Source organism: Sapajus apella, unplaced genomic scaffold (assembly GCF_009761245.1).
Source record: "Sapajus apella isolate SASKATOON/1434 unplaced genomic scaffold, GSC_monkey_1.0 scaffold6, whole genome shotgun sequence".
Lineage (NCBI taxonomy): Eukaryota > Metazoa > Chordata > Mammalia > Primates > Cebidae > Sapajus > Sapajus apella.
The window spans coordinates 59,537,622-59,561,862 of NW_022436946.1; the positions used below are offsets into that span (position 1 = coordinate 59,537,622).

Consider the following 24,241-nt stretch of genomic DNA (forward strand, 5'->3'; position numbering starts at 1 on the left):
ATATATATATATATATATATATATATATATCTGACAGATGGTTGGCTTTTCCCTAAGTTTAAAAAATATATTAACATCTAAAAAACATTTCACTAAAGCAAAACATACATGCAGAAAAGTGCACTCATTATAAGTGTACTGCTCACTAAATTCTCCTAAAGTGAACTTATCTGTGTAACCATCACCCAGCTCAAGGAAAAGGACAGGACCCCACAGACAAACTGGGTTTTAGAAGTGTTGCTGTAGGCCAGATGAAGTTCAGTGCTTGTTTCTGTGCTGGGTTTTCTCATACTTCTAATCTGACATGGCCTGACAAGGTTTCATTGTCCTTTGCTGTGATGTGACATTACACAGAAAACGCCTTGTCTCACACTGGGTTGAAGGCCTCTAGAGGGCTGGACCCCAGCTGTATGTTAGGGTCTCTGTAGACAGAGCCTGAATGACCAAATGAATCCAGACCTGGGCATACAGGTGTCCAGCCCGCAGTCGGAGGCTCTTAGGCCTCATTCTCTTTTTCAGATGTCACAGGAGGCCAAATGACCAGGGTCTCCAGTCAGGCACTAGAGCAACATTATTACCTCTACCCTACAGAGACAGTGCTGGGATGTAGAAAGTAATGATCAGCGCATCGATTCATCCAATAAGCATGGATTACACACCCACCTGGCCCAGGGATGGCACGTAAGGCAAACACAGTCCCTGACCTCGTGGAGAGAGCTCGGGCACCCAACAGGTCAGGAACTAGCAAGAAACCCTTATAGAATTCTAAGCCTCTGCCCTACCCTGCTCCAGTCCTGGCTCCCAGGGGGGAAGCTAACTGGGGCTGTCCCCAGCCCAGAGGTAGAGAGGAAGGTGCCTTAACCAGCTGTCTCTGCTCTTCTGCAGGCCCTGCCATCCCGGTGGGTGTGGACGTGCAGGTGGAGAGCCTGGACAGCATCTCCGAGGTGGACATGGTATGCAGCGCCCTCGGCTGGGCGGCCTCCAGTGAGAAAGCATGAGAGCTGTGGCGTGGTGGGGCTTGGTGGGGCAGGCTGTGCCCGTGTGGGCGGAGCGGGAGCTGGAGGTGATAAAATGGGCACTTGGAGGTCGGCCTGGGAGCAGTAATATCCAGAGGGGCATCTCAAGCTGCATGGGCAAAAATAACCTGTGGAGTTGGCTAAATGTAGGTTCCTGGGCCCCATTTCACACTTTCTGATTCAGAATCTCTCATTTTCAAGACACTCCACAAATAATGCGAGTGGTCAGATGAACCACACCTGGAGGGTACTGGAGTGGGCAGTTTCAGGCAGATATTGTGCAGCTCTCTGACGTTCAACTCCTGCTGCAAACGCAGTTCCCCTACTCACTCTGTGGCAGTGCCCCCCATTCCATGTCTACCCCAATTCTACCACCACAGGCCTGGGTGTCCTGCAGGGCTCACAGTGGAGGGGGCACCCCCCACCCCAAGGCCCCAGCCTCCTCTCTTCCTTCTTCTGTGTGCCTCTTTCAGTTTGCAAACTTCCTCTTTCTTCTGCCTCAAGGACCTTGAACATGCTCCGGCTTTGGCCCTCCCCACAGCTGCCTCCCTCTTATTCCTTCAGGCCCCCTGCTAAAATGAGGCTTCATCGAAGAGGCTTCCCTGACCTCCTGATCTAAAGAATTTCTGTTTTTTCTTCATAGCCTACTTCATCATTTCTAATTGTGCTATATGTTTATTTGAGGGGCTTTCTTGTATATTGGTTGTCTTCCATGCTTGACTATAAGCTCCATGAATGCAGTGACTTGTGTTTTTCTTTACCCCAGTATCTCTAAGTCTAGTCCAGTATGGCCCCCCCAGGAGCCCTCAAAATGTGTGGAGTAAATAAAAGTTGGGGGAGGCTCCACCTTCCAGCACTTGCATCCCATGGCAATGCTGTTGTGTGCCCTTGAAGGATGGGAGCTCCCCTGACTCCTAATCAACCCAGCACAGCAGAGCTGATATGACTGACGCGAAGGCTGTGCCCCCCGCCAATAGCTCCAGCACCCGGTAAAATATGGGGCCCAGATGTGACAGGTGCAGGTATGACAGTTTCCAAGATGCTAGATTGTACACTGCCAGCCCCCTGGCTATCAGCCCCTGATGTCCAACAGCTGAGCCCACTTTCAGAACCAGCTCTGTCTAGAACGGCCTGGCTGCCCTAAACTGAGTCAACCCAGATGCCTGCGCTAAGTGTGAAAACTTTTGCCCCGTATGGCTCAGGATCCCAGGGAGAGGTATCTAGAATGACCTGCCTCTCACATAGCAACCACCAACTGTGGGAAGGCAGGTGGACTCTGGCAGTAGGTAGGTAACATCCAAGGTAGCCATGCACCACTGGCATTTGTGAATCTGCACTTCCCCGGGCGATGACCTTCAGCTCCATGACCTAGAAGGGAAATAGCCAGAAAGGGCATTTGGCTGGTCTCTTCCTACTCATGTATTGGCTGCTCTCCTTGCATGTAGAAGGGGAGGTCCTGGCAGCTGCTGAGACTCTGGGGGCCAGGATCAGTCTAGGGACAGATTCTTATTCATGCACTATTGCGGTCCTCCCTCATTCTTTCCTCTCTTCCTGGGGCTCCGTCTGGGCCCGCCACAACCATGCACTCTTTCCACCCTTCCTCCACCCAGAAGAGGATCTTTTGGGCAGTTAGTTTTCTATTTGCACCTGTGTCAGCTCTGGCTATGGAGAAGGACCAAACTCTTAATTTAAGACATCAATCATGCAGGCAAAGAGACACATTCAAACAAGATCAGATATCAGGCAAAAATTACAGTAGATATGCAATTGCTCCCCCCCTTATCCATTTATCTCCCCAATCTTTCAACAAGCAAATATTTACTGAGTGTCTACTATGACCTTTGCCAGGTACTAAATTCTATGGTGAATGGGGATTCAATGGCAGGCAAGATACAATTTTTCCTTTAATGAGCTTACAAGCCTAATGGCAAGAATCCTCCTAAGAGGGATGTTCGACTATCCACGTTTCTGGAAGTGACCACTAAGCTGAAATGGAATGGTTAGCCAGTGGGTAAGGAACCATGTGTGCAGAGGTCTAAATGAGAGAGAGCAGAGCTTTGGAGAAATCCTTCCCCACTGACACAGGGCCAGGCTGCCAGTGTCACAGCTGCAGTTTTCATTTGCAAAGGCTGAGGGGCTGGTTGCTCAGTCTCCAGGGCTCCAGCCACATGATACATAAAAGTGAGCCATTCTCTTTTCAACTGCACGGTGCCATCATGCCACAGGGCTGCAGAACTGTCACCTCTGAATCTGGAGGCTGAGCCTGAGATGTCCATCACAGTAGTGGATTATGGGTCGATTGTAAGGAAGGAAACTTTCTAAGCCATTTCTGTCTGGTCTTCCCCCCGCTCCCACAGGACTTCACTATGACTCTGTACCTGCGGCATTACTGGAAGGATGAGAGGCTCGCTTTCTCCAGTGCCAGCAACAAGAGCATGACCTTCGATGGTCGGCTGGTGAAGAAGATCTGGGTCCCCGACGTCTTCTTTGTTCACTCCAAAAGGTCATTCACACATGACACCACTACTGACAACATCATGCTGAGGGTGTTCCCCGATGGACACGTGCTGTACAGCATGAGGTAGCTGTCCAGGGCCATGGTTCCTTTGTCTAGTGCTGTTACAGTATGTGTGGTCAGGCCCTTTGGCCCTGAAGACTGTCACTACACTTGGGTCTGTGGGTTCCTGGATGGGATGAGCCTTTTGATGCCAGTCAGAGCTGTCTAAAGATGATGTAGCCACCCCAGCAGGGGGGTGACTTCCCCATCATTGGGAGTCTTAAGCTTGGGTGAGAAGACTACTTTGGCCTGAATGAGTCGATGGAGACAATGAGCTTCCACATACTGTGCCTTCCGTTCCCAGAGAGTATGCGATTCTAGGTGATTGGTAATAAAGATTTTTAAAAAACACTCCAAAAAGAAAAAGTCGGGCACGGTGGCTCATGCCTGTAATCCTAGCACTTTGGGAGGCTGATGCGCGCCAATCACCTGAGATCGGGAGTTCGAGGCCAGCCTGAGCAACATGGAGAAACCCCGTCTCTACTAAAAATACAAAATTAGCTGGGTGTGGTGGCTCATGCCTATAATCCCGGCTACTCACTTGGGAGGCTGAGGCAGGAGAATCACTTGAACCCGGGAGACAGAGGTTGCAGTGAGCTGAGATTGCGCCATTGCACTCCAGCCTGGGCAATAAGAGTGAAACTCCATCTCAAAAAAAAAAAAAAAAAAAAGCTACTGTGTATTGAGTGCTATTGCAGAGTGGCTTCTGGAGCATGGGGAGTTATGTAAGCAGACATACTTCACATTTTTAAAAACGAATTTTTTTTCTTACTTGTCACTGACAAAGCTCATTGTCCCACATCCCCTGGTCTGCTCGTACAGTCCACCAGAATGCAGTGCTGATATTTGACACTTCTGGCCTTGGGTGGGAGTTGGGAGGGGGCCTCCCAGGCACCTCTGGAGGAGTTGGCCCTGCTGGCTGAGGGCAAAGCCCAGAAAGAGGCACAGGAGAGAGCCATTAGCAGCCAGTACCCCCAGTGGCTGGGGGTAGGGCTCATCAGCCCAGTACCGGGGATCTGGCAGAGCACTAACACTCCACTACAGAAGACAAAACTCTAGAAGTTAAGGTTCTATAACTCAGATAACTATATTTCCAAACGTCTGCAGCAGATGTGAGGAGGCAGCTTCTCTCAGTTGTGTGCCGTGCCTTCTTGCTCTGGGCAGATGTAGGAGCCAATAACTCCCTGCATAAGCCAATATGTGACTCTGGGTTCTCTAGGATTACGGTCACTGCCATGTGCAACATGGACTTCAGCCACTTTCCCCTGGACTCCCAGACCTGTTCTTTGGAGCTGGAGAGCTGTAAGTATCCGCATTCCTAATTCCCTCGCCTTCTTTCCTCTCTGATCTTTGTGCCATTTTAGGAATCATGAGACTGAGCACTGCCTGCCAGCGTCAAGACCTATTTACTTCTGGGCTGGCATAGGATTTCCCTGTCGCTTCACCTTGCATGAGAAGCAAAGGAGTCAGATTAACTTGTTTTCCTCTTCCCAAAGATGCATATACAGATGAAGATCTGATGCTGTACTGGAAGAATGGGGATGAATCCCTAAAAACAGATGAGAAGATCTCCTTGTCTCAGTTTCTGATTCAGAAATTTCATACAACTTCCAGACTGGCCTTCTACAGCAGCACTGGTAGCTATCTTTCGCCACAATCTGATTCAAATGCACAAGAAAGCACATTTGAGTTCTTCTTCAGCCATAACCCCAAGGAAAATAACGTTGTGTGTGTGTTTTGTTTTTTGTTTTGAGACAAGGTCTCACTCTGTCTCCCAAGCTGGAGTGCAGTGGCGAGATCACGGCTCACTGCAGCTTCAACCTCCCAGGTTCAGGTGATCCTCCCACCTCAGCCTCCTGAGTAGCTGGGACTACAGGCATATGTCACCATGCCCAGCTAACTTTTTAAATTTTTTGTAGAGATGAGGTCTTACTGTGTTGCCCAAGCTGGTCTCGAACTCCTGGACTCAAGTAATTCTCCTCCCTCGGCCTCCCAAAGTGCTGGACTGCAGGAGTAAGCCACCATGCTCAGCCTAAATTTTGATTATTAAAATAATGTAGCCTGGGTGCTATGGCTCGTGCCTATAATCCCAACAGTTTGGGAGGCTGAGGTGAGGATTTCTTGAGCCCAGGAGTTAGAGGCTGCAGTGAGATATTATTGTGCCACTACACTCTGGCCTGGGTGACAGAGCAAAACCCTGTGTCTACAAAAAATAGACTTTTGAGTTGTCTACTTTTAGGCTGTATACTTTCGGATTATTAATTAAAAGTGATTGCAAAAACTGCAATTACTTTTGCACCAACCTAATGATAAAATAAAATAATGCATAGTCTTACAAAATATAAATAGCACTTAAAAGCAGAATGCAAAGAGGGAAGAAGATGTTATCCTCTGAAATACCATCACCAGAGGTGATCACTCCTAACAATTTAGAAAACACTCGGCAAGAAATCTTGCTTTAATTGTGTAATTTTACAATGGAGTCAGATTTTATGTGCTATTCTGTAACTTGATTTGTTCTGTTTAATATATGGATGGATAGCTTTCTGAGGAAATGTATTTATTGCCTATATTGAGATCTGTAGAGTCATTTTAATGCTTAGTATAACCTCGTCTCAGACCCTGGGCCCTGTCTGAAGTTTTAAGAGGAATGATTTGCCAGCTTTTCTCTAATCTCACTATTAACTGTTGCGTAAGCTTCCTAGGGCTACAGTAACAAAGTACCACATACTGGGTACTTCACACAATAGAAGTGCATTCTCTCATAGCTCTGGAGGCCTGAAGTCCAAGAGCCATGCTCCTCACGAGGGCTCTAGGGAAGGATCCTTCCTGCCTCTTCCTAGCTTCTGGTGGTTGCCAATAGTTTTTGGTGTTCTAAAACTACAGCTGCCTCACTCTGTCCACCATCACGTGGCCTCCCTGTGTCTCTGTGTTCTTCACATGGTATTTTTTTTTTTTTTGAGATGGAGTCTTGCCCAGGCTGGAGTGCAGTGGCAGGATCTCAGCTCACTGCAACCTTCGCCTCCCAGGTTCAAGCAATTCTCCCACCTCAGCCTCCTGATTAGCTGGGATTACAGATGTGCACCACAATGCCTGGCTAGTTTTTTTTGTTTGTTTTTTTTAGTAGAAACAGGGTTTTACCATGTTGGCCAGGCTGGTCTCGAACCAGGTGATCTGCCTGTCTTGGTCTCCCAAAGTGCTGGGATTATAGTTGTGAGCCACCGTGCCCGGCCCTTTACATGATATTCTCCTCTCTGTGTGCCTAGGTCCACATTTCTCTCTTCTACCAGGATACCAATCATTGGATCAGGGCCCCCCCAATCCAGCGTGAATTCTTTTACTTTGATTACAACTGCAAAGACCCTATTTCCAAATAAGGTGACATTCACAGGTGCTGGGAGTTAGGACTCCTCACACAACGTCCCTTTAATTCAGCAGGTGATCACCGAGGATCTCCTTGAGTGAGGGCTGCGTAGGGCCTGAGGGGAAAGAGAGAAGCCCAGATCTTGGTTCTTGGCCTCAAAGATTTTTCAAGGCATTGAGTGGAAGTCCCACAGAAAGGAAATGCTCAAGATATGCAGGAGTATAGATCTAAGTGCTAAAATGTTTGTGTAAACAGTGAACGATTTAGGTTTTGGAAAGAGAGAGACCTGAATCACGAATGGCTAGAAAGACTAAGAAAGGCCCTGTGGAGGGACTGAGTGTGAACTGGACTGCTGGATGGGGGAAACGAGGCTCGGGGATGAGAGTGAGCAGGTGGGCTGAGGCCCAGGACTCTTGGCCGAGCTGCACAAGCGGAGTCTCGGGAGCCTTACGGAAGTTAATGAGTCAATCAGGCTGAGCTGGGGACCTAGGCATGGGCACATTTTAAAAGATCCCCAGGCGCATAGCAGCACTATTCAAAAAAGCCAAAAGGTGGAAACAACCCTAGTGTCTATGGACAGATGAATGGATACACGAAATGTGGCATAGACATGAAGGGACAAAATTATGATTCAGGCCAGGTGTGGTAACCCACACCTGTAATCTCAGCACTTTGGGAGGCCGAGGCGGATCACTTGAAGTGAGCAGCTCAAGAACAGCCTGGCTAACAGGGTGAAACCACATCTCTATTAAAAATACAAAAAAAATTAGCCGAGGATGGTGGTGCATACCTGTAATCCCAGCTACTCAGGAGACTGAGGCAGGAGAATCACTTGAACCCTGGAGGTGGAGGATGCGGTCAGCCAAGATTGCATCACTACACACCAGCCTGGGCAACAGAGCAAGACTGTCTCAAAAAAAGAAAGAAAGAAATTATGATTCATGCCACAATATGGATAAATTTTGAAAACACTGCTAGGTGTGAAATCAACCACAAGAGAATATATATTGTATGATTCCACTTACATGAGTTACCTAGAATAGGCAAATTCACAGAGATAAAAGTAGAGGCCAGGCTAGGTAGCTTATGTTTGTAATCCCAGCATTCTGGGAGGCCAAGGCTGGAGGATCACTTAAGGCCAGGAGGTCAACACCAGCCTGGGCAACAGAGCGAGACCCTGTCTCTATTTTTAAAATAAGATTAAAATTAGCCAGGGGCCAGCCATCGTGGCACATGCCTATAATCCCAGCACTTTGGGAGGCTGAGGTGGGCAGGTCACCCCAAGTCAGGAGTTCAAGATCAGCCTGGCCAACATGGCGAAACCGTCTCTACTAAAAATACAAAAATTAGCCAGGCATGTAAAAATACAAAAATTAGCCACACTCCTGTAATTCCCAGCTACTCAGGAGACTGAGACAGGAGAATTGCTTGAACTCAGGAGGCGGAGGTTGCAGTGTGCCGAGATTGCACCACTGCACTCCAGCCTGGGTGACAGAGTGAGACTTTGTCTCAAAAAAAAGAAAAAAATTGGCCAGGCATGGTGACACATGCATGCGGTCCTAGCTACTCAGGAAGCTGAGGAGGGAAGAATGCCTGAGCCCAGGAGTTTGAGGCTGCAGTGAGCTATGATTGTGCCCTTGCACTCCAGCCTGGGCAATGAAGCGAGACTTGTCTCTATTCAAAAGAGAGAAAGAGAGAGAGAGAGAGAGAGAAATAGAATAAAGTTTCCCAGAACTCATGGGAGGGGGAATGGAGAGTTATTGTTCAATGAGTGCAGAGTTTCTGTGTGGGATGATGAACAAGTTCTGGCAATGAATGGTGCTGATGGTTGTACCATATTGTGAATACTATGCTTGGTGCCAGTGACCTGTACACTAGGCTGGCCCTGGAGGCCTGGGTTGAACCAAGTGCAACTGACTCTGAGGTTTTGGAGAAGTCACTAAGAGTCTCATTTTCTCATGTCCCAAATGTCAGACTTTAGAATCATGTGAACAGCCTATTTCTTTTTGTGACAGGTGTGGAGATTGGGTGATAAAGGGTTAGGGTCTCACAATAAAGGTGACAATTTCACAATAAAGATGACAGTGACCAGACCCTAGCTCTCCCAGCTCCTGCCTCAGTGGTACTGGCCTCAACAAAACAGAACAACTCTAACCTCTTATGCTCTTGAGCAGCAAGTCACTCAAGAAATGTGGTTGTAATTTGCAAAAAACAAACACAAAACAAGCAATTATAGCCTGGGTGACATGGCAAAACCCCTGTCTCTACCAAAATACACACACACACACACACACACACACACACACACACACACACACAAATCAGCTGGGCATGGTGGCATGTACCTGCAGTCCCAGCTACTCAGAAAGCTGAGGTGGGAAGATCGCTTGAGCCCAGGAGGTTGAGGCTGTAGTGAGCTGTGAGCGTGCCACTGCACTCCAGCCTGGGCTACAGCGTGAGACCCTGTCTCAAAAACAAACAACCAAAAACCCAAACAACTAAAACTTCCCTTCTGTTTAGTTCTGCCCTTCCCCAAAATGCTGTGAAGAAAAGTTAGGTAATACCAACTGAGATCGTAAATGTACTAGAATTGGCAAGATAATTAGGTATAGGAGAAAGGGCTTATATTTTGGAAAAGAAAGGTATTATATTAAGCCAGTCATTAATTTCAACTTTATGTTGCTGACGAGAGCCATGCCAGTGAAAGATGGGCTCCCAGGGACAGAGTTTGCTTTTACTTCTTAGATGGAACCTCACTGGCTTCTTCCTGTGTCCCCCAGGCTGGTACAACCGTCTGTACATTAATTTCACGTTGCGTCGTCACATCTTCTTCTTCTTGCTCCAAACTTATTTCCCCGCCACACTGATGGTCATGCTGTCCTGGGTGTCCTTCTGGATCGACCGCAGAGCTGTGCCTGCCAGAGTTTCACTGGGTAAAAGCATTTCATAAGGTGTGGTAGGGTGGTTATTTTTTCAACTTATCACTATATTTTTAAAAAGTAAAAATTATTATTTCAAGTTCTTAACTGATGAGCTGTCAGAGTCAGAAGGAGCAACTTCTCCTGTTTCTTGCCTTCACCATCTAGATGCTGGTCTCAGTTTCCCCTACATTATGAGAGCCAAAGGGACCTAAAACAACGTCAACTGTGATTACATCACGTGAGAAAGATTCGGGGTTAGACTTCAACAAGCGTCAGTATCAGAGCTCCATACTTAGATAAATAAGATGATTCTGCAAATGCCAACAATTCCTTCTGTAATTACAAAAACTTCATTTGCTGGCCTTTTAGACAGACTGCGGGCTTGGAGGCAGGCCCAGAATATGAGATTTCTGGGAAAAGGAGGGCCATGTTCCCTGGAGCTGTGGTGTAGACTTTCACAGACCCTGAATTCCATAGTAAAAGTTTACAACATGTCATTGTAAACTTAGACAAGATCAGGCTAGGCTTTGAGAAATATGATGGTTTAAGCAGCAAGACAGAGTGAAGAAGAATCCCGCACGACGGGCCTCTGGGAATTTCCACAGCCTTTAAGGACTTAGTAAGCCTGGCTTAGATGAGGGAGTGTGTGTCTATTCCTTGAAGTTTGGGAGAATTCCTTCAGAGGTGCCCCTTAGTCGCTGTCTTTAATTCCACATGAGAACAGGTCCTCTCCTTGTCAGCCACATCACAGAAGCACAGTCTTTAAGGTGCTTGAAGTAAAAGGAGACAAGCAGCGAGCTGGCTCCGGGGAGAGGAGGCCTGGCGGCTGGAGGGGCAGATCGTCGCCGCTCTCCGAGGCGGAAACACATCTGGGAATTTCTCATGTGGTGTAACAGACAGAGTGTGAAATCGGGGCTTAGTGAGACGCGGGGGCCGTTCAGCCGCCCAACGATCGCCGGCTGTTGCAGGTATCACGACGGTGCTGACCATGACCACCATCATCACGGGCGTGAACGCCTCCATGCCGCGCGTCTCCTACGTCAAGGCCGTGGACATCTACCTCTGGGTCAGCTTTGTGTTCGTGTTCCTCTCGGTGCTGGAGTACGCGGCCGTCAACTACCTGACCACCGTGCAGGAGCGGAAGGAACGGAGGCTGCGGGAGAAGGTGAGAGGGCTCCTTCGGCCCTTGCCTAAGTCCGTGCCACTCGGTGAAAATGAAGGTCGGCTGGGCGCGGCGCAGACGCAGGGGGGGCATGCAGAAAAAGATGTTTGTGCAAAAGGAGGCGGATCTTGTTTTAGAATAGGTTCTGGCTTCTAACCCGAAGGATTCCAGAAAGCAGAAGGCCTTTGGACAGACTAGGAGCAGGAAGGCTTGGGTCTTAGACTCAACTTTGCCACCTATGCTGAGCCTCAGTTTCCTCACCTCTAAAAGAGATTGCAGAACACTCACCTCTACCGTAAGAGTCACATGAGATAATGTATGTGAAAGTTGTTTCGATCTTACACATACATCAGGATCTAGACAAACAAATTGTCCCTATTATTACTGAACGTGTCTAGGGACAATGTCTCCCTGTCTTATGACCAGAGAAGGGGGAGTTCTAGAACAAAAAATGCCTTTATTTATCAGTGCTCAGTGAAAATTCAGCCACAGTAAGGACTAAAGCTAAATATTTTATATATTTTTCTTTAAAAAAATACTTTTTGGGGGAAATAGGGGAGAGACAGCAGGGGGTGGGGAGCTGGGGAGGGATAACATGGGGAGAAATGCCAGATATAGGTGATGGGGAGGAAGGCAGCAAACCACACTGCCATGTATGTACCTGTGCAACCATCTTACATGTTCTTTACGTGTACCCCAAAACCTAAAATGCAATTTAAAAAAAAAAAGAAAAAAAACTTTTATGTGTGGATGTAGCAGAAAATTGGAAGTAATATACTATCGGCTGGGCATGGTGGCTCACGCCTGTAATTCCAGCACTTTGGGAGGCTAAGGTGGGCAGATCACCTGAGGTCAAGAGTTCAACACCAGCCTGGCCAACATGGTGAAACCCTGTCTCTACTAAAAATACAAAAATTAGCTGAGCATGGTGGCACACACATGTAATCCCCACTACTTGGTAAGCTGAGGCAGGAGAATCATTTGAACCTGGGAGGTGGAGGTTGCAGTGAACCAAGATCACACCAATGCACTGCAGCCTGGGCAACAGAGCAAGACTCTGTCTCAAAAAAATAATAATGAAAAAAGAAATACTATGCCATCTATGCTGTACTGTACTATATTATACTACAGTTGATCCTTGAACAAGGCAGGGGTTGGGGTGCTGACCCCTTGTGCAGTAGAAAATCCAAGTATAACTTTTGATTCCTCCAGAGCTTAACTACTAATGGCCTCATATTGACTGGAAGCCTTATTGATAAGGTAAACAGTCGATTAACACATATTTTATATGTTATATGTATTATAAAATGTGTTCTTACAATAAAGTAAGCTAGAGAGAAAATGTTAAGAAAATCATAAGGAAGAGAAAATATCTTTACAATTCATGAAGTGGAAGTGGATGGTCATAAAGGACTTCATCCTCACCATCTTCACTCTCAGTAGGCTGAGGAGAGGGACGAAAAAGAGCCTTTGGTCTCACTGTCTTCAGGGTGGCAGAAAATCTAAGTGGATCTGTATAGTTCAAACCTGTGTTGTTCAAGGGTCCACTGTATACTATGAGATAGAATGCAACTGGGAGATTTTACAAAGCCATACTCACGAGCCTTTGGCACAGCGAGGCAGTCTTTTTCATTCATAGTCAGATTCTTTTTTTTTTTTTTTTTTTGAGATGGAGTTTTGCTTTTGTTGCCCAGGCTGGAGTGCAGTGGCACAATCTTGGCTCACTACAACCACCGCCTCCCAGGTTCAAGTGATTCTTCTGCCTCAGCCTCCCACGTAGCTGGGATTACAGGCATGCACCACCGTGCCCAGCTAATTTTGTATTTTTAGTAGAGACAAGGTTTCGCTATGTTGGACAGGCTGGTTTAGAACTCCTGACCTCAAGTGATCCACCCTCCTTGGCCTCCCAAAGTGCTGGGATTACAGGTGTGAACCACGACGCCCCATAGTCAGACTCTTATTCATTTTAGTGTTAGGTCAGTGCAAAAGTAATGGCATAAGCTGTAATTACTTTTGTACCAACCTAATAGTAAATAAATAATGCTGACTCGCTACCTAATCATTGCCAATCACTGCACTAATCAAAGTGGGTGTTCATCTAAAAGCTGTGGAGATAAATGGACATGAAAATCTCACATTGATGCACAACTGGGCGGCCATTAGCCTTTTAGCATAAAGGAGCTTTTAAAGTTAAAATAATTTATTTTGCCATGTAATGCCATTTTAGTCAATGGGACATTTACATTTTAAGAAAAGAGAATATGTTGCCTTTTTGAAAATTGTCTTTCAACACCTGCATTATACCTGTCAAGTATTTCCACAAAGTCTCTGTTAACTTAAAAAAAAATCAGAAATTTATAAATTTAAAAAAGGAGACTTTATTTCTTATAAAGGATTACAGTCTACAAGGTAGCTCCTGCAGGCTGGGAAGTGCCGCCTCCGGTAGAGACCTGGAAACAGGTACTTTGAAGGAGGAGGTGTTGGAGTAGGAACTTTATGCTGAGTATGGCTAAACATACATATTCAATAGATTATGAATATTTCATAAATATTTCAACAGATTTGTGAATATTTACGATCTTAATCCTGACACATGCCTATTGAACAAATGTACATGTAACATACAACCCATGTTCACCTTGGGGTGGAGACTTAACATTTCAATGTATTACAATTAGACCCTATATGCAAAAGAGACACAAAGGCACTCAAGTGAACAGCCTCTGTAAACTGACCAGGACTGGTCCATGGTTGATGGTCTTATCAAGCAAAGGTTCCTAAAATCACTCTCTTGTCCAATCAAAACTATAGTTATGTCTGGTGGAACAGGGGCTGGGGGGTTTGTCAGTCAGTGTCGGATGGTTGGAGAGCTGCAAATTTTTTTTTTTTTTTTTTTTTAATACAGGCTCTGGCCCTGTCACCCAGGCTGGAGTGCAGTGGTGTGATCTCAGCTAACTGCAGCCTCCATCTCCCGGGCTCAAGCTGTCCTCCCTCCTCAGCCTCCTGAGTAGCTGGGACCACAGGCATGCACCACCACGCCAAGGCTAGTTTTTGTATTTTTAGAAGAGATTGGATTTTGCCATGTTGCCAAGACTGGTGTCAAACTTCTGAAGTCAAAGCCATCTGCCTACCTTGGCCTCCCAAAATGTTGGGATTACAGGTGTGAGCCACTGCATCAGCCCCAAATTTTTTTAACATTGCTTATCTCGAGGCCAGTGCTTGTTTAGCTGCTAGAGAAAAAGAAAAACCTTGTAGCAGTGAGAACACAGTGTCTTCTTTAAGTGCAGGGGTATGTGACTTAACTCAGGCCTCTAATGGCCTTAGGTAATGCTTGTAATTTGGTATCTTATGGCCATAAATTATCAGGGACATAGATGAAGCTGGAAACCATCATTCTCAACAAACTAACACAATAACAGAAAACCAAAAACCGCATGTTCTCACTCGTAAGCAGGAGTTGAACAATGAGAACATATGGACACAGGGAGGGGAACATCACACACTGGGGCTTGTTGGGGGTGGGGAGCTAGGGAAAGGATAGCATTAGGAGAAATACCTAATGTAGATGATGGATTGATGGGTGCAGCAAACCACCATAGCACATGTATACCTATGTAGCAAACCTGCACATTCTGCACATGTGTATCCCAGAACTTAAAGTATAATACAAAAATATTAAAAAAAAGAAAAATCTAGAAAAGGTAAAAAAAAAAAAAAATCTGTTCTGTCTTATGATCTGTATTTCAGCATTAATGCTGGTCAGTTGTGTCTAGACCCCAAAAGGAAAAAGGAAAACAAGGTGTGTTTGACATCTTGTCCCATCATGACTGGGAGCTCAGTTTTTAAGGTTTCTCTGGGGTCCCCTTGACCAAGAGGAGGGTCCATTCAGTCAGTTTAGGAGGTTAGAATTTTATGTTTAGTTTACATCTCCAAATATATTATACTAGATTGCTTATTTTAAAGCTCTTTTTTACTTCAGAAAATTTACTTGTTTAAACTTTCATTACCTAATGTAGGTACACTGATCATTGTCACAGGCCTTTGGACTATATTTAAACACTTTTGATTTACAAATCATTAGACTTTCCTGTATAGAGCAGTTGAAAAAATAGCAAAGCCTTCATCTGACAAATAGGGGGCTCACTAACGTTCACCAGCACAACTTGCCTGTTTCCATAGCAGGTCCTGATCTTTGCCAGCAATTGTATGACCTTATTTAAAGAGGCAAGGAAGTCATCTATGGAAAGAGCCCTGGGGCCCCTAAGTCTCCCCGTCCGTCTGTGTGGTAACAGACATTGGGAGGTGAGAGCTTGTACTCTGCTGTTGTCAAATGTAGGATATAAGGCCAGGAAGCATCGTTGCTGGAGTGCAAACAGTGGTGAGAAGACACACACTCTCTCTCCTGCTGCCTCACAGAGAAACCAATATTTACGGTCATTGAAATGGTTCCCAATAGAGCTGAGGTTCCTAAGGGAAGCCACGGAGTACCTGCCCTGGAATCACCTCCTAAGTCTATTAAAAATAGATTCCCCGGCCACACCCTAGGTCTACTGATTCAGAATCTGAGGATGGCACCCTGAAATCAACATTTTAAGCAAGCTCCCAGGTGATTCCGATGCTCACTGAAGTGTGACTTCCACTCTGTAAAGGGAAAAGCTGCCTGGAACTCGACAGGTCCACCCCTGGTTTGAATGGCAGACAAGTGCAGGCATGACCACACGGGAGCACGTGGGAGCCCAGGGCCTGCCTCCCCTCAGCTGCTCCAGTGCTTTGGCTGATTAGCCAGACCTTGCCTGACATGCCAGGAGCCACTTCCTCTTTCTTAGAAACAAGCTGATCTGTGTGGCATTTCCTGATTTGAACTCAAAATCTTAGGAGAAAAGTCTGTTTTCATTTTAGCAGAAAAATATTCAGTTTAGAGCAAGGAGAAGAAGTAAAGACCTGTTCCTTAAATAAATAAATAAATAACTCTTCATTATAATATCACACAATTTTATCAGTTTGGGTGTGATTATATCTAAATGCAAAGAGTTGAATAGGGCTGGGGATGGTGGTACACGCCTATAATCCCAGCACTTTGGGAGGCCAAGGCAGATGGATCCCTTGAACCCAGGAGTTCACAACCAACCTAACTTGGTGAAATCTCATCTGTACAAAAAACACAAAAATGAGCTAGGTGTGGTGGCATGTGCCTGTAGTCCCAGCTACTGGGGAGGTCAAGGTGGGAGGATCCCTTGAGCCCAGGAGGTGGAGGCTGCAGTGAGCCGAGATGGTGCCACTGCACTCTAACCTGGGCAATAATAAAGCAGGACCCTATCTAAAAAACAGAGAGAGAGAGAGAGAGAGAGAGAGAGAGAGAGAGAGAACCTCTTACTGACCTTTTATCCCTAACTCCCTTATATCTATGAGTCTATGTTAATTATTCAAGAATTGTTGGCCAGGCGTGGTGGCTCACGCCTGTAATTCCAGCACTTTGGGAGGCAGAGGCAGGTAGATCACTTGAGGTCAGGAGTTTGAGACTAGCCTAGCCAACATGCTGAAACCCCATCTCTACTAAAGATACAAAAAATTAGCTGGGTAGCGTGCTGCACACCTGTAATCCCAGCTACCCAGGAGGCTGAGGCAAGACAATCACTTGAACCCAGGAGGAGGAGATTGCAGTGAGCTGAGATTGTGCCACACTGTACTCCAGCCTGGGAGATAGAGTGAGACTTCCATCTCAAAAAAAAAAAAAAAAGATGTTACTGATGGAACAAGATACAAAAAATAATAATGAAACAATCATGCCTGATGGAAAAAAAAAAGCCCCCTAAACCCCAAACAATTTCTTCAAGGATAAGAATACTTCAAGCCATTATAATTCTGCATAAAACCATTCATCTATTTTTGCATTCTAAAGCTTAATGATATTCATCTGAGAGTTTCAGGATCCATAACAATAAGAGGCAGGTTCTGAAACTTCATTGTTTTGCTTTCCCAGATGGGAAAATAGAGGCACTGAAGGGCTGAGAGCCAGGTCAGAAACAGATTAAAATCAGCGCCAGTTGGCTGTGTCAGGTGGGCCTCCTCTGTCAACACCAAACTTCCAGGCACCAGTGGAAGCCCGCTCTCCACTGACAACTATAGGGAGAGGTCAAGTGAAACCATTTCCTTCCTTCCCACTTAGAATGTCTTGTAAATATTTCCATACTTGCAGAACTATTAAAAGAATAGGGTAATGTGCATTCAGGTACCCAGCACCTAGATCCAACATTGCTAACATTTTGCCATTTTTGTGTAGCAAAAACTGCACCAACAGATACATGTTTATATGGAGAAAATGTGTTAGGCATTCATTTTCTGAACGACTGTACATTCAGAAAATGAATGCCTAACACGTTTTCTCCATATAAACATGTGTCTGTTGGTGCAATTGAACTGTCTAAAAATATATTGCAAATACCACGACCCTTAACTTCTTAAATGTGACTTTTTAAGGTAAGGACACTCTTCTACCTCATCATCTTTTTTTTTTTAAAAAAAAGAGACAGGGTTTTGCTCTGTCACTCAGCCTGGAATGCAGTGCTGTGATCACTGCTCACTGTAGCCTCAACCTCTTGAGCTCAAGTGATCCTCCTGCCTCAGCCTCCTGAGCAGCTAGGACTACAGGTGCATGCCACCATGCCTGGCCAATTATTATTATTTTTTTTTTTTTTAGTAGAGAAGGAGTCTCACTATGTTTTCCAGGCTGGTCTTGAAATCCTGGCCTCATGTGATCCTCCTGCCTTGACCTCTCAAAGTGATGAGATTATAGGCATAAGCCACTGTGCCTGGCTCCTAATCATCTTTTGATTCACGCACAGAAAGGTGGAGTCCTGCAGCTGGAATCAGACTATATGGACTTAAAGTCCTGCTCTGACACCAGCTGTGTGGTCTCAGAATCATATAGTTTTCTGGGACCTAGTTTTTGCCCCTGCAATTGAGGGCATTTGGACTAGATCAGTGGTTCTCAATTCTGGCTACACTGTAGAATAATCTGGGAATTTTAAATTAATTGCTCTAATGTGCAGCCTGGGCATGGCCAGTTTAAAGAGCTGCACAGATGATTCTAATATGCAGCCAGGGTAGAATATCGCTGGACTAAGTAACCTCTGGAGATTTTGTAGTTCTGTCTTTCTGTGGCTCTGAGTAGCAATGTGGCTTTTCTCTTGGACCAGGCGCCTTGCTCTGCCACTTCACAAGGTTTAATGATATTCTTTGTGCTTGCTGCCCATAGTTCCCATGCATGTGTGGAATGCTCCATTCAAAAACCATGATGCTGGATGGAAGCTACAGTGAGTCTGAAGCCAACAGCCTGGCTGGGTACCCCAGAAGCCATATCCTGACGGAAGAAGAAAGGCAAGACAAAATAGTGGTCCACCTGGGCCTGAGTGGTGACGCCAACACTGCCAGAAAGAAGGGGCTCCTGAAGGGCCAGATGGGTTTTCGTATCTTCCAGAACACCCATGCCATTGACAAATACTCCAGGTTGATATTCCCTGCCTCCTACATATTTTTCAACTTAATTTATTGGTCAGTGTTTTCCTAGGGCCTCCAAGGCTGTTCCTAGAAGAAGGCATAGACATGAAGGGGCCTGGCCAGTCATGGACAGATGGACTTATTGACCACACACCCCTCACCAGACAGAGCAGCAGCTGCTGGACCACCCTGAGCAGGACCCATCTCTCAGAGGAGCCCAGGAGCCCTCCAGCTGCCCTGACCCTGGACCTTGTGAGGTTGCTCTTTGTTCATTCTGTGTCTCACGTCACACTTCATGTCTCTCTGGGACCGCCGTCTTCTGTTCTTGTGTGTGAACTAGTTCACAAGAACTCTCCTCCTATAAACAAGGACTCAAATGCCTTCCAGACATTCTTAGATCCTCAGGATGCCTAGGATTCAGTTATGGAGGGTAAAGAAAAAACCGGAGGGCAAGCGTAGGGGCATTCTGGATAGGAGACAGGAAATTAGGAACAAACCTCCCCTGTAAACGCATACAACTGGATCAAGTGCCTGTCTAGAAGGAAAAAGAGCTCAGATCCCAGACAGGAAATGATTTGGCCTATGGGAGTATGGCAACCCACAGGATTTTGCAATATTAGAGAAGAGTATTCATATAACCATCCATTCAACCATTTATTAAATATCGAGGTCCCACTCTGCACCAGGTACTGTGGAAATGAAAAAAACAGTCTCTTTCCTTAGGGATCTTATCTGAGCTGTGCTCATTCTACATGTGGCGTGATGTGCTCCTGCTCTTTCCCCTCCCTCAACCCCCCTTTCCCCACAGACCCATTCTGTTTGCTGTTGCTTTTACTCTTAGGCATATAAGGCAGTGTCCAGGAGAGACAAGGTACAGAACCTTCAACTGTCCTCCTCCAGTGGAGTTACGCAGACAGCACTGATTTTTCCCAGCAATGATGATGCCTGGCGACGTGCATGGAGTATTGCCAGCCAGGGAAACTCACCCAAGCTCACCAAAATGTACAGTTTTTTTTGTTGGCGTTGGCCATGGATTTATGGCTGATTGCCCACATGGCTGACTATAGTCTTTAGCCCCACCAGAAGTTGAGCTGGTACCTTGAGGTCCAGGGCACCCATCATAAATCACACTGCTGGCATTGACTATCTGGTGTGGTCCAAGGCCCCAGTACACAAAGACCCTCTGTCACGCAGGATATCCCAAGGGCATAGAGGTTCCCTTCCAGGGGTTGGGGCCAAGGTTCAAACAACCTTTATTTGGGCAAGGTTAGTCCTTTACTACACAGCAACTCTTGTCAATTCCTTATCATTAATATTAATTGCAGTGTTACTATTATATATTCAGGCAATAAACATTTTAAAATATCTCTGCACTAAGTATAGTGGGGTCCAAATGAAGAATAAGAATAGTCAAAGCTCTCAGAGAAGGAACTAGTAGAGGAAATGCCACACAGATATCTATAATGTAAGGTTAAGACTGTTTAGTGCCTCAGTAATGGTTCAATGTGAGATGAGAATTCCGAGGAAGGAAAAATAGTCCCACTGAGGAGATGGGCCTCATGAAGAAGGCAGCCCTGAGATGCCCCTTGAAGGTCAGGATTTTAAGAAGAAATTTTAAAGATTCTAGGCAGAATACATCCTAGATCCAGGCTGTTTAATGTGGTAGCCACTAGCCACATGCCTATTTAAATTTAAATTAGCTAAAATGAAAATGTTAGCCGGGCATGGTGGTGTGTGCCTGGGGTTCTAGCTACTCAGGAGGCTGAGGTGGGAGGATTGCCTGAGCCCAGGAGTTCCAGGCTGCTGTGAGCTGTGATGAAGCTACCGCAGTCCCGCCCGAGCGACAGATCGAGGCCCTAGCTCTACAATAATAACAATTACGATTTAGATTAGTTGAAGTTGAATAAAATTGAAAACTCAGTTCCTTGGTTACACCACCCACACTCGAGTGTGTTCAGTAAGCACAGTTGCCAGTAGCTGCTGCATTGGGCTGTGCAGACCTAAAAACCAGAAAGCTCTACCAGCCAAGAGACAGCCTGAGCGGACGCATGGGGATAACAGGAAGGTTTGCCATTGCAGAGGATAGGGTTTACGGGCATGTCATTCATTTTGACAGGATCCCAGCTATGGGAAAAGGAGGTGAGAGAACAACTTTTTTCACAACAGTAGGGGTCAAGGCAGGTCCCCACCATGCCGGTGCTTATGAGGACAACTTCCCACCCATGGAGTTGTTGGACCTAAGACCACTAGATTTCCCAGCCTCATAGACCAATGAAGAACAAAAGTGCATAAACAAGGGTGATTGGGTGGTACAGGGTATGTCGACTTGTTTAGAAACCTTTTATCTCTTGAGACTTTCCCAGGCCACAGTGCTGCTCAAAGAATGATAATGTTATTGTCATTAAATACATCGTTTTGCTTTGGTTGTAAGTCTTATTTAATTCCAACACTACTCCGCTTCTGACTACTCTGCATTGTTTTCATAAATTGTGGTTCTTATAATGTGGTTGCCTATTCACAAAGTAAAACAAATAAAGATGTATTTTTGCTAGCTTCTATGTTAAACTGGAGTTAATTCTATAGCAGACATATTTAGGATCATAAACTATGTTTTATCATGCGGGGCCATGATACAATGACACCATTGTATTTAGCATTGCCTTATGACGGTATAATAGTCTGACACTACTTGGAAAAGTAGAAAATGTAAAGAGGTAAAGTGGAGACAACATCGGTAGGAGTAGAAAACAGGAGCTTAAGGAAATAGTGAGAACCTGGGATGATTCACCCTGAAGGCAGGAAGACAGAGGAGCAAACACAATTGTTATTTGTTATCAGGGATGCATGAATTATACTTTACTTCACTGAATCTAAGACGTTGTGAAATGTAAGATGCACCCATATTGTACGTACTGAGAAAAAATATTAATAAATTCTGGAATGCCAATGATTATAATATGAATTCTGATTTCACCAATATGAAACTGTGAAAAAATATTAATGTTACAATAAAAGAAATGGGTTTTATACAAAAACTGGTGATTGGACATACTTCATTGACACCAAGAAGCCACTATTTATTTAGCACTTGTCCTCAAGGTCTTGTGCTGAGGTGAGGGATGGTGGTGACAGGTAAAGAAATGAATGGGAAACACTCTTCAGTCATTAAGAAGTTTATACTCTAATGGATGTGGTTCGAAGGAGGGAAAGATCACAGAATTTGAGGAGTGTTTTCTGGCAAATTTTGAGCAATTAATAAACACAGCTTTGACTACTAGAAAAGGGAAGGAAGGGATGATAACTTGGCAGAAGGAAAGCTCAGGTGTGTTCAGGGGTCAGTGAACAGACACCATGTGGAATGTACAAAAGATGTAAGATGGGAAATGTAAGTTGGACAAAAAGGGCTTTGAGCAGGGAAGTAATAATTTTTTGGAAAATCAATTTGCCATCAGAACATAAACAGGTGTATTTTTTTAACCATTTTAGTTGCCAGTGACAGAAATTCAGCTAAAAATGGTACAAATGAAAAGGAGATATATTGGAAGGATATGCCAAGAGCTCATAGAATGAAAGAGGATTTGAAGGAAGCACAGAAGCTCTGGGGACTTAAGGGTCTGGAATTGGGTTTCAACATGTCCCTTCAGGGTCATGTCTCTATCCATACTCTGTCTTCATTCTCACCCACTGCAGACAATTTTCCTCCACCTGGTGTGGGTGGGTAGGGGGGTGGGAGTGGGGAGTGGTCTTGACAGTCTTAGGCCCACAGCTTTCTAGCTCAATTACCCATTGTCAAGGGTCTTTCTATGCTCATCCCACTTAGAATAAACCTGGGGAACGAATTTGACTGGGCCATATAAGTTGAAGATGATCAGAGCTCTGTGCTGTGTTTAGGTTGAGAAAGCTGGAACTCTTCAAAAATACTTTTATTTGGTTCCATCTTTTTGCAAACATCTGTTGAAGGGAGGCCATGATTTGAAAAATGAAAGACTGCTTAGTTTGAGGAAATCAGTGAAGAAGGAAAATAACATTAATAATAGTGGAGAACGTTCACACAAAGTTCAAATGTGTGAGGGCCACAGCCTATGCATTGATATTCACAGAGACCAGAAGCCAGGAGAAAGAGCTGACATGCGTGGAGGATGAGGAATTTGACAAGGAACTAGAAATGTCAAATGAAAGCAGTAAATGTTGGTGTGAGACTGAGAGGGAGATAAAGATTTGGAATCGTATCCTAAATAGGCTGAACGAAGCTATGAAATGGACCAGACTCCTGAAGAAGAAGAAACAGTTGACAGCCAGTCACACAGACCAGCTTTATCCAATTAAGAGCTCAGAAGTATATATTTCGGTGGGAGGAGGATTGTGGAAGAAGCTGAGAGGAAGGAGTTTTTCAGTGGGAGGAGGGTGGGGCTGGGAGCAAATGAAAACCATAAACATGAGAAGGGTAAAGATTGAACAGATGAGGCAAGGTGTAGGCAGGAGCCTCGGTGGCCACAAACCGAGGTAGACAGCCAAACTTGGTTGCCTCTACCAGTGATTTAGGAAGGTAAAAGGAAAAATGTTCAGAGAATATGTTACTTGCTATGGAAAGACGATTACAGATTCTCATTATTTTGAAGGCTTGAAACATAACATGGTCGCATACCCAGCCTGAATAAGGGCTGTGTTCTCAACGGCTGGTTCCCCAAACGATTCCACTGGAAAGTGGGGGAGTGGCACATAACTGGCTCATCAGATCCAGTCGTCACAGAAGAGAAGAGAACAGCCATGAAAGTGACCATATTAGGTAAACGGCCAAGTGTAGAGGGCATTCTCTGTTCAGCACCGTGCTGAACGCCAGATGTGTGGTTCCTAATTCAGTTCTCACATCAACCTTGCTGTGGCAGGAAGGACTTTTCCCTACTCCATACCTGCTAAGCTGTGGGGACTTCCACAACTGTATTCAACATGTCTAGGTAGGTGGACCTTGCATGAAACAATCCGTTTCTCATAGTATTTTCAAGAAAAAGGTGATTCATTCCCTTAGATATATGGACAGAGAAGTGGTTAGAAAGAGCAGACAGAAAATCTGGGTGATGCTGAAACACATATACATGGTTATCTCTACACGCAGGTGAGAACTTGGAGTTAAAGTAGGACATCCAGTTAGCTCCTTGAGGCAGGAAGCTGGCTTTGAGAGACGCGCACATGCATATTCAGGGCAGCCAGGGCAGAGGCATCATGGGTTTCTAGCACCGACTCTGTTAAAAGGCACTATTCATTTAATCAGTGCTCAAGGAGAATCCACAGTCCCTGCCACCACCACCATTTGAAACGTCTTGTCTTTTTCATTCCATTGCAAAAGAATAGACAACTGGGGCCTGGGGGATTAGCACCGGTTTGGAAGCAGCTGACTCCCCACTCCCACCATCACTAGGAAATGGTACCGGTAAGGAAGGCTGTGTGCCTTACATGTGTCTGAGGACAAGTGCGCCGGGCTGTTCTCATCTAGAGTCAAGTCCTGCGCTAGGAGGGTCTCATGGCCCAGCCCGCCCAGCCTCCAGAGCCATCCGGAGCCGGCCCACATCTGCAGCCCAGGAACGTTCCCCATTAGCAGACTGGATAAAGACTCAGCCCTGACCCTTGGACCTTCAGATGCCATTAAAAAAATGACATTTGGGCCAGCCATCGATTACATTAGGTTTCGGATTTATTTTAAAAGCTAAATTGAAAAATAAACCTTTG

General features: G+C 45.5%; 1 protein-coding gene across 2 annotated transcripts in view; it reads left to right on the forward strand.

Moving 5' to 3' along the window:
• Positions 1-20,256, forward strand: part of GABRR2 (gamma-aminobutyric acid type A receptor subunit rho2) — a 51,793-nt gene extending 31,537 nt beyond the window's left edge. The window contains exons 3-9 of one of the 2 annotated variants that reach the window (XM_032275271.1): positions 886-953; positions 3,374-3,597; positions 4,793-4,875; positions 5,070-5,210; positions 9,718-9,870; positions 10,827-11,023; positions 18,276-20,256. In XM_032275271.1, the coding sequence (XP_032131162.1) occupies positions 886-953; positions 3,374-3,597; positions 4,793-4,875; positions 5,070-5,210; positions 9,718-9,870; positions 10,827-11,023; positions 18,276-18,587 (1,178 nt within the window). In that variant the 3' untranslated portion in view covers positions 18,588-20,256. The remainder of the gene's footprint in view (positions 1-885; positions 954-3,373; positions 3,598-4,792; positions 4,876-5,069; positions 5,211-9,717; positions 9,871-10,826; positions 11,024-18,275) is intronic. The other variant, XM_032275272.1, reaches the window with a different exon arrangement.
• The last annotated feature ends 3,985 nt before the right edge of the window (positions 20,257-24,241 follow it).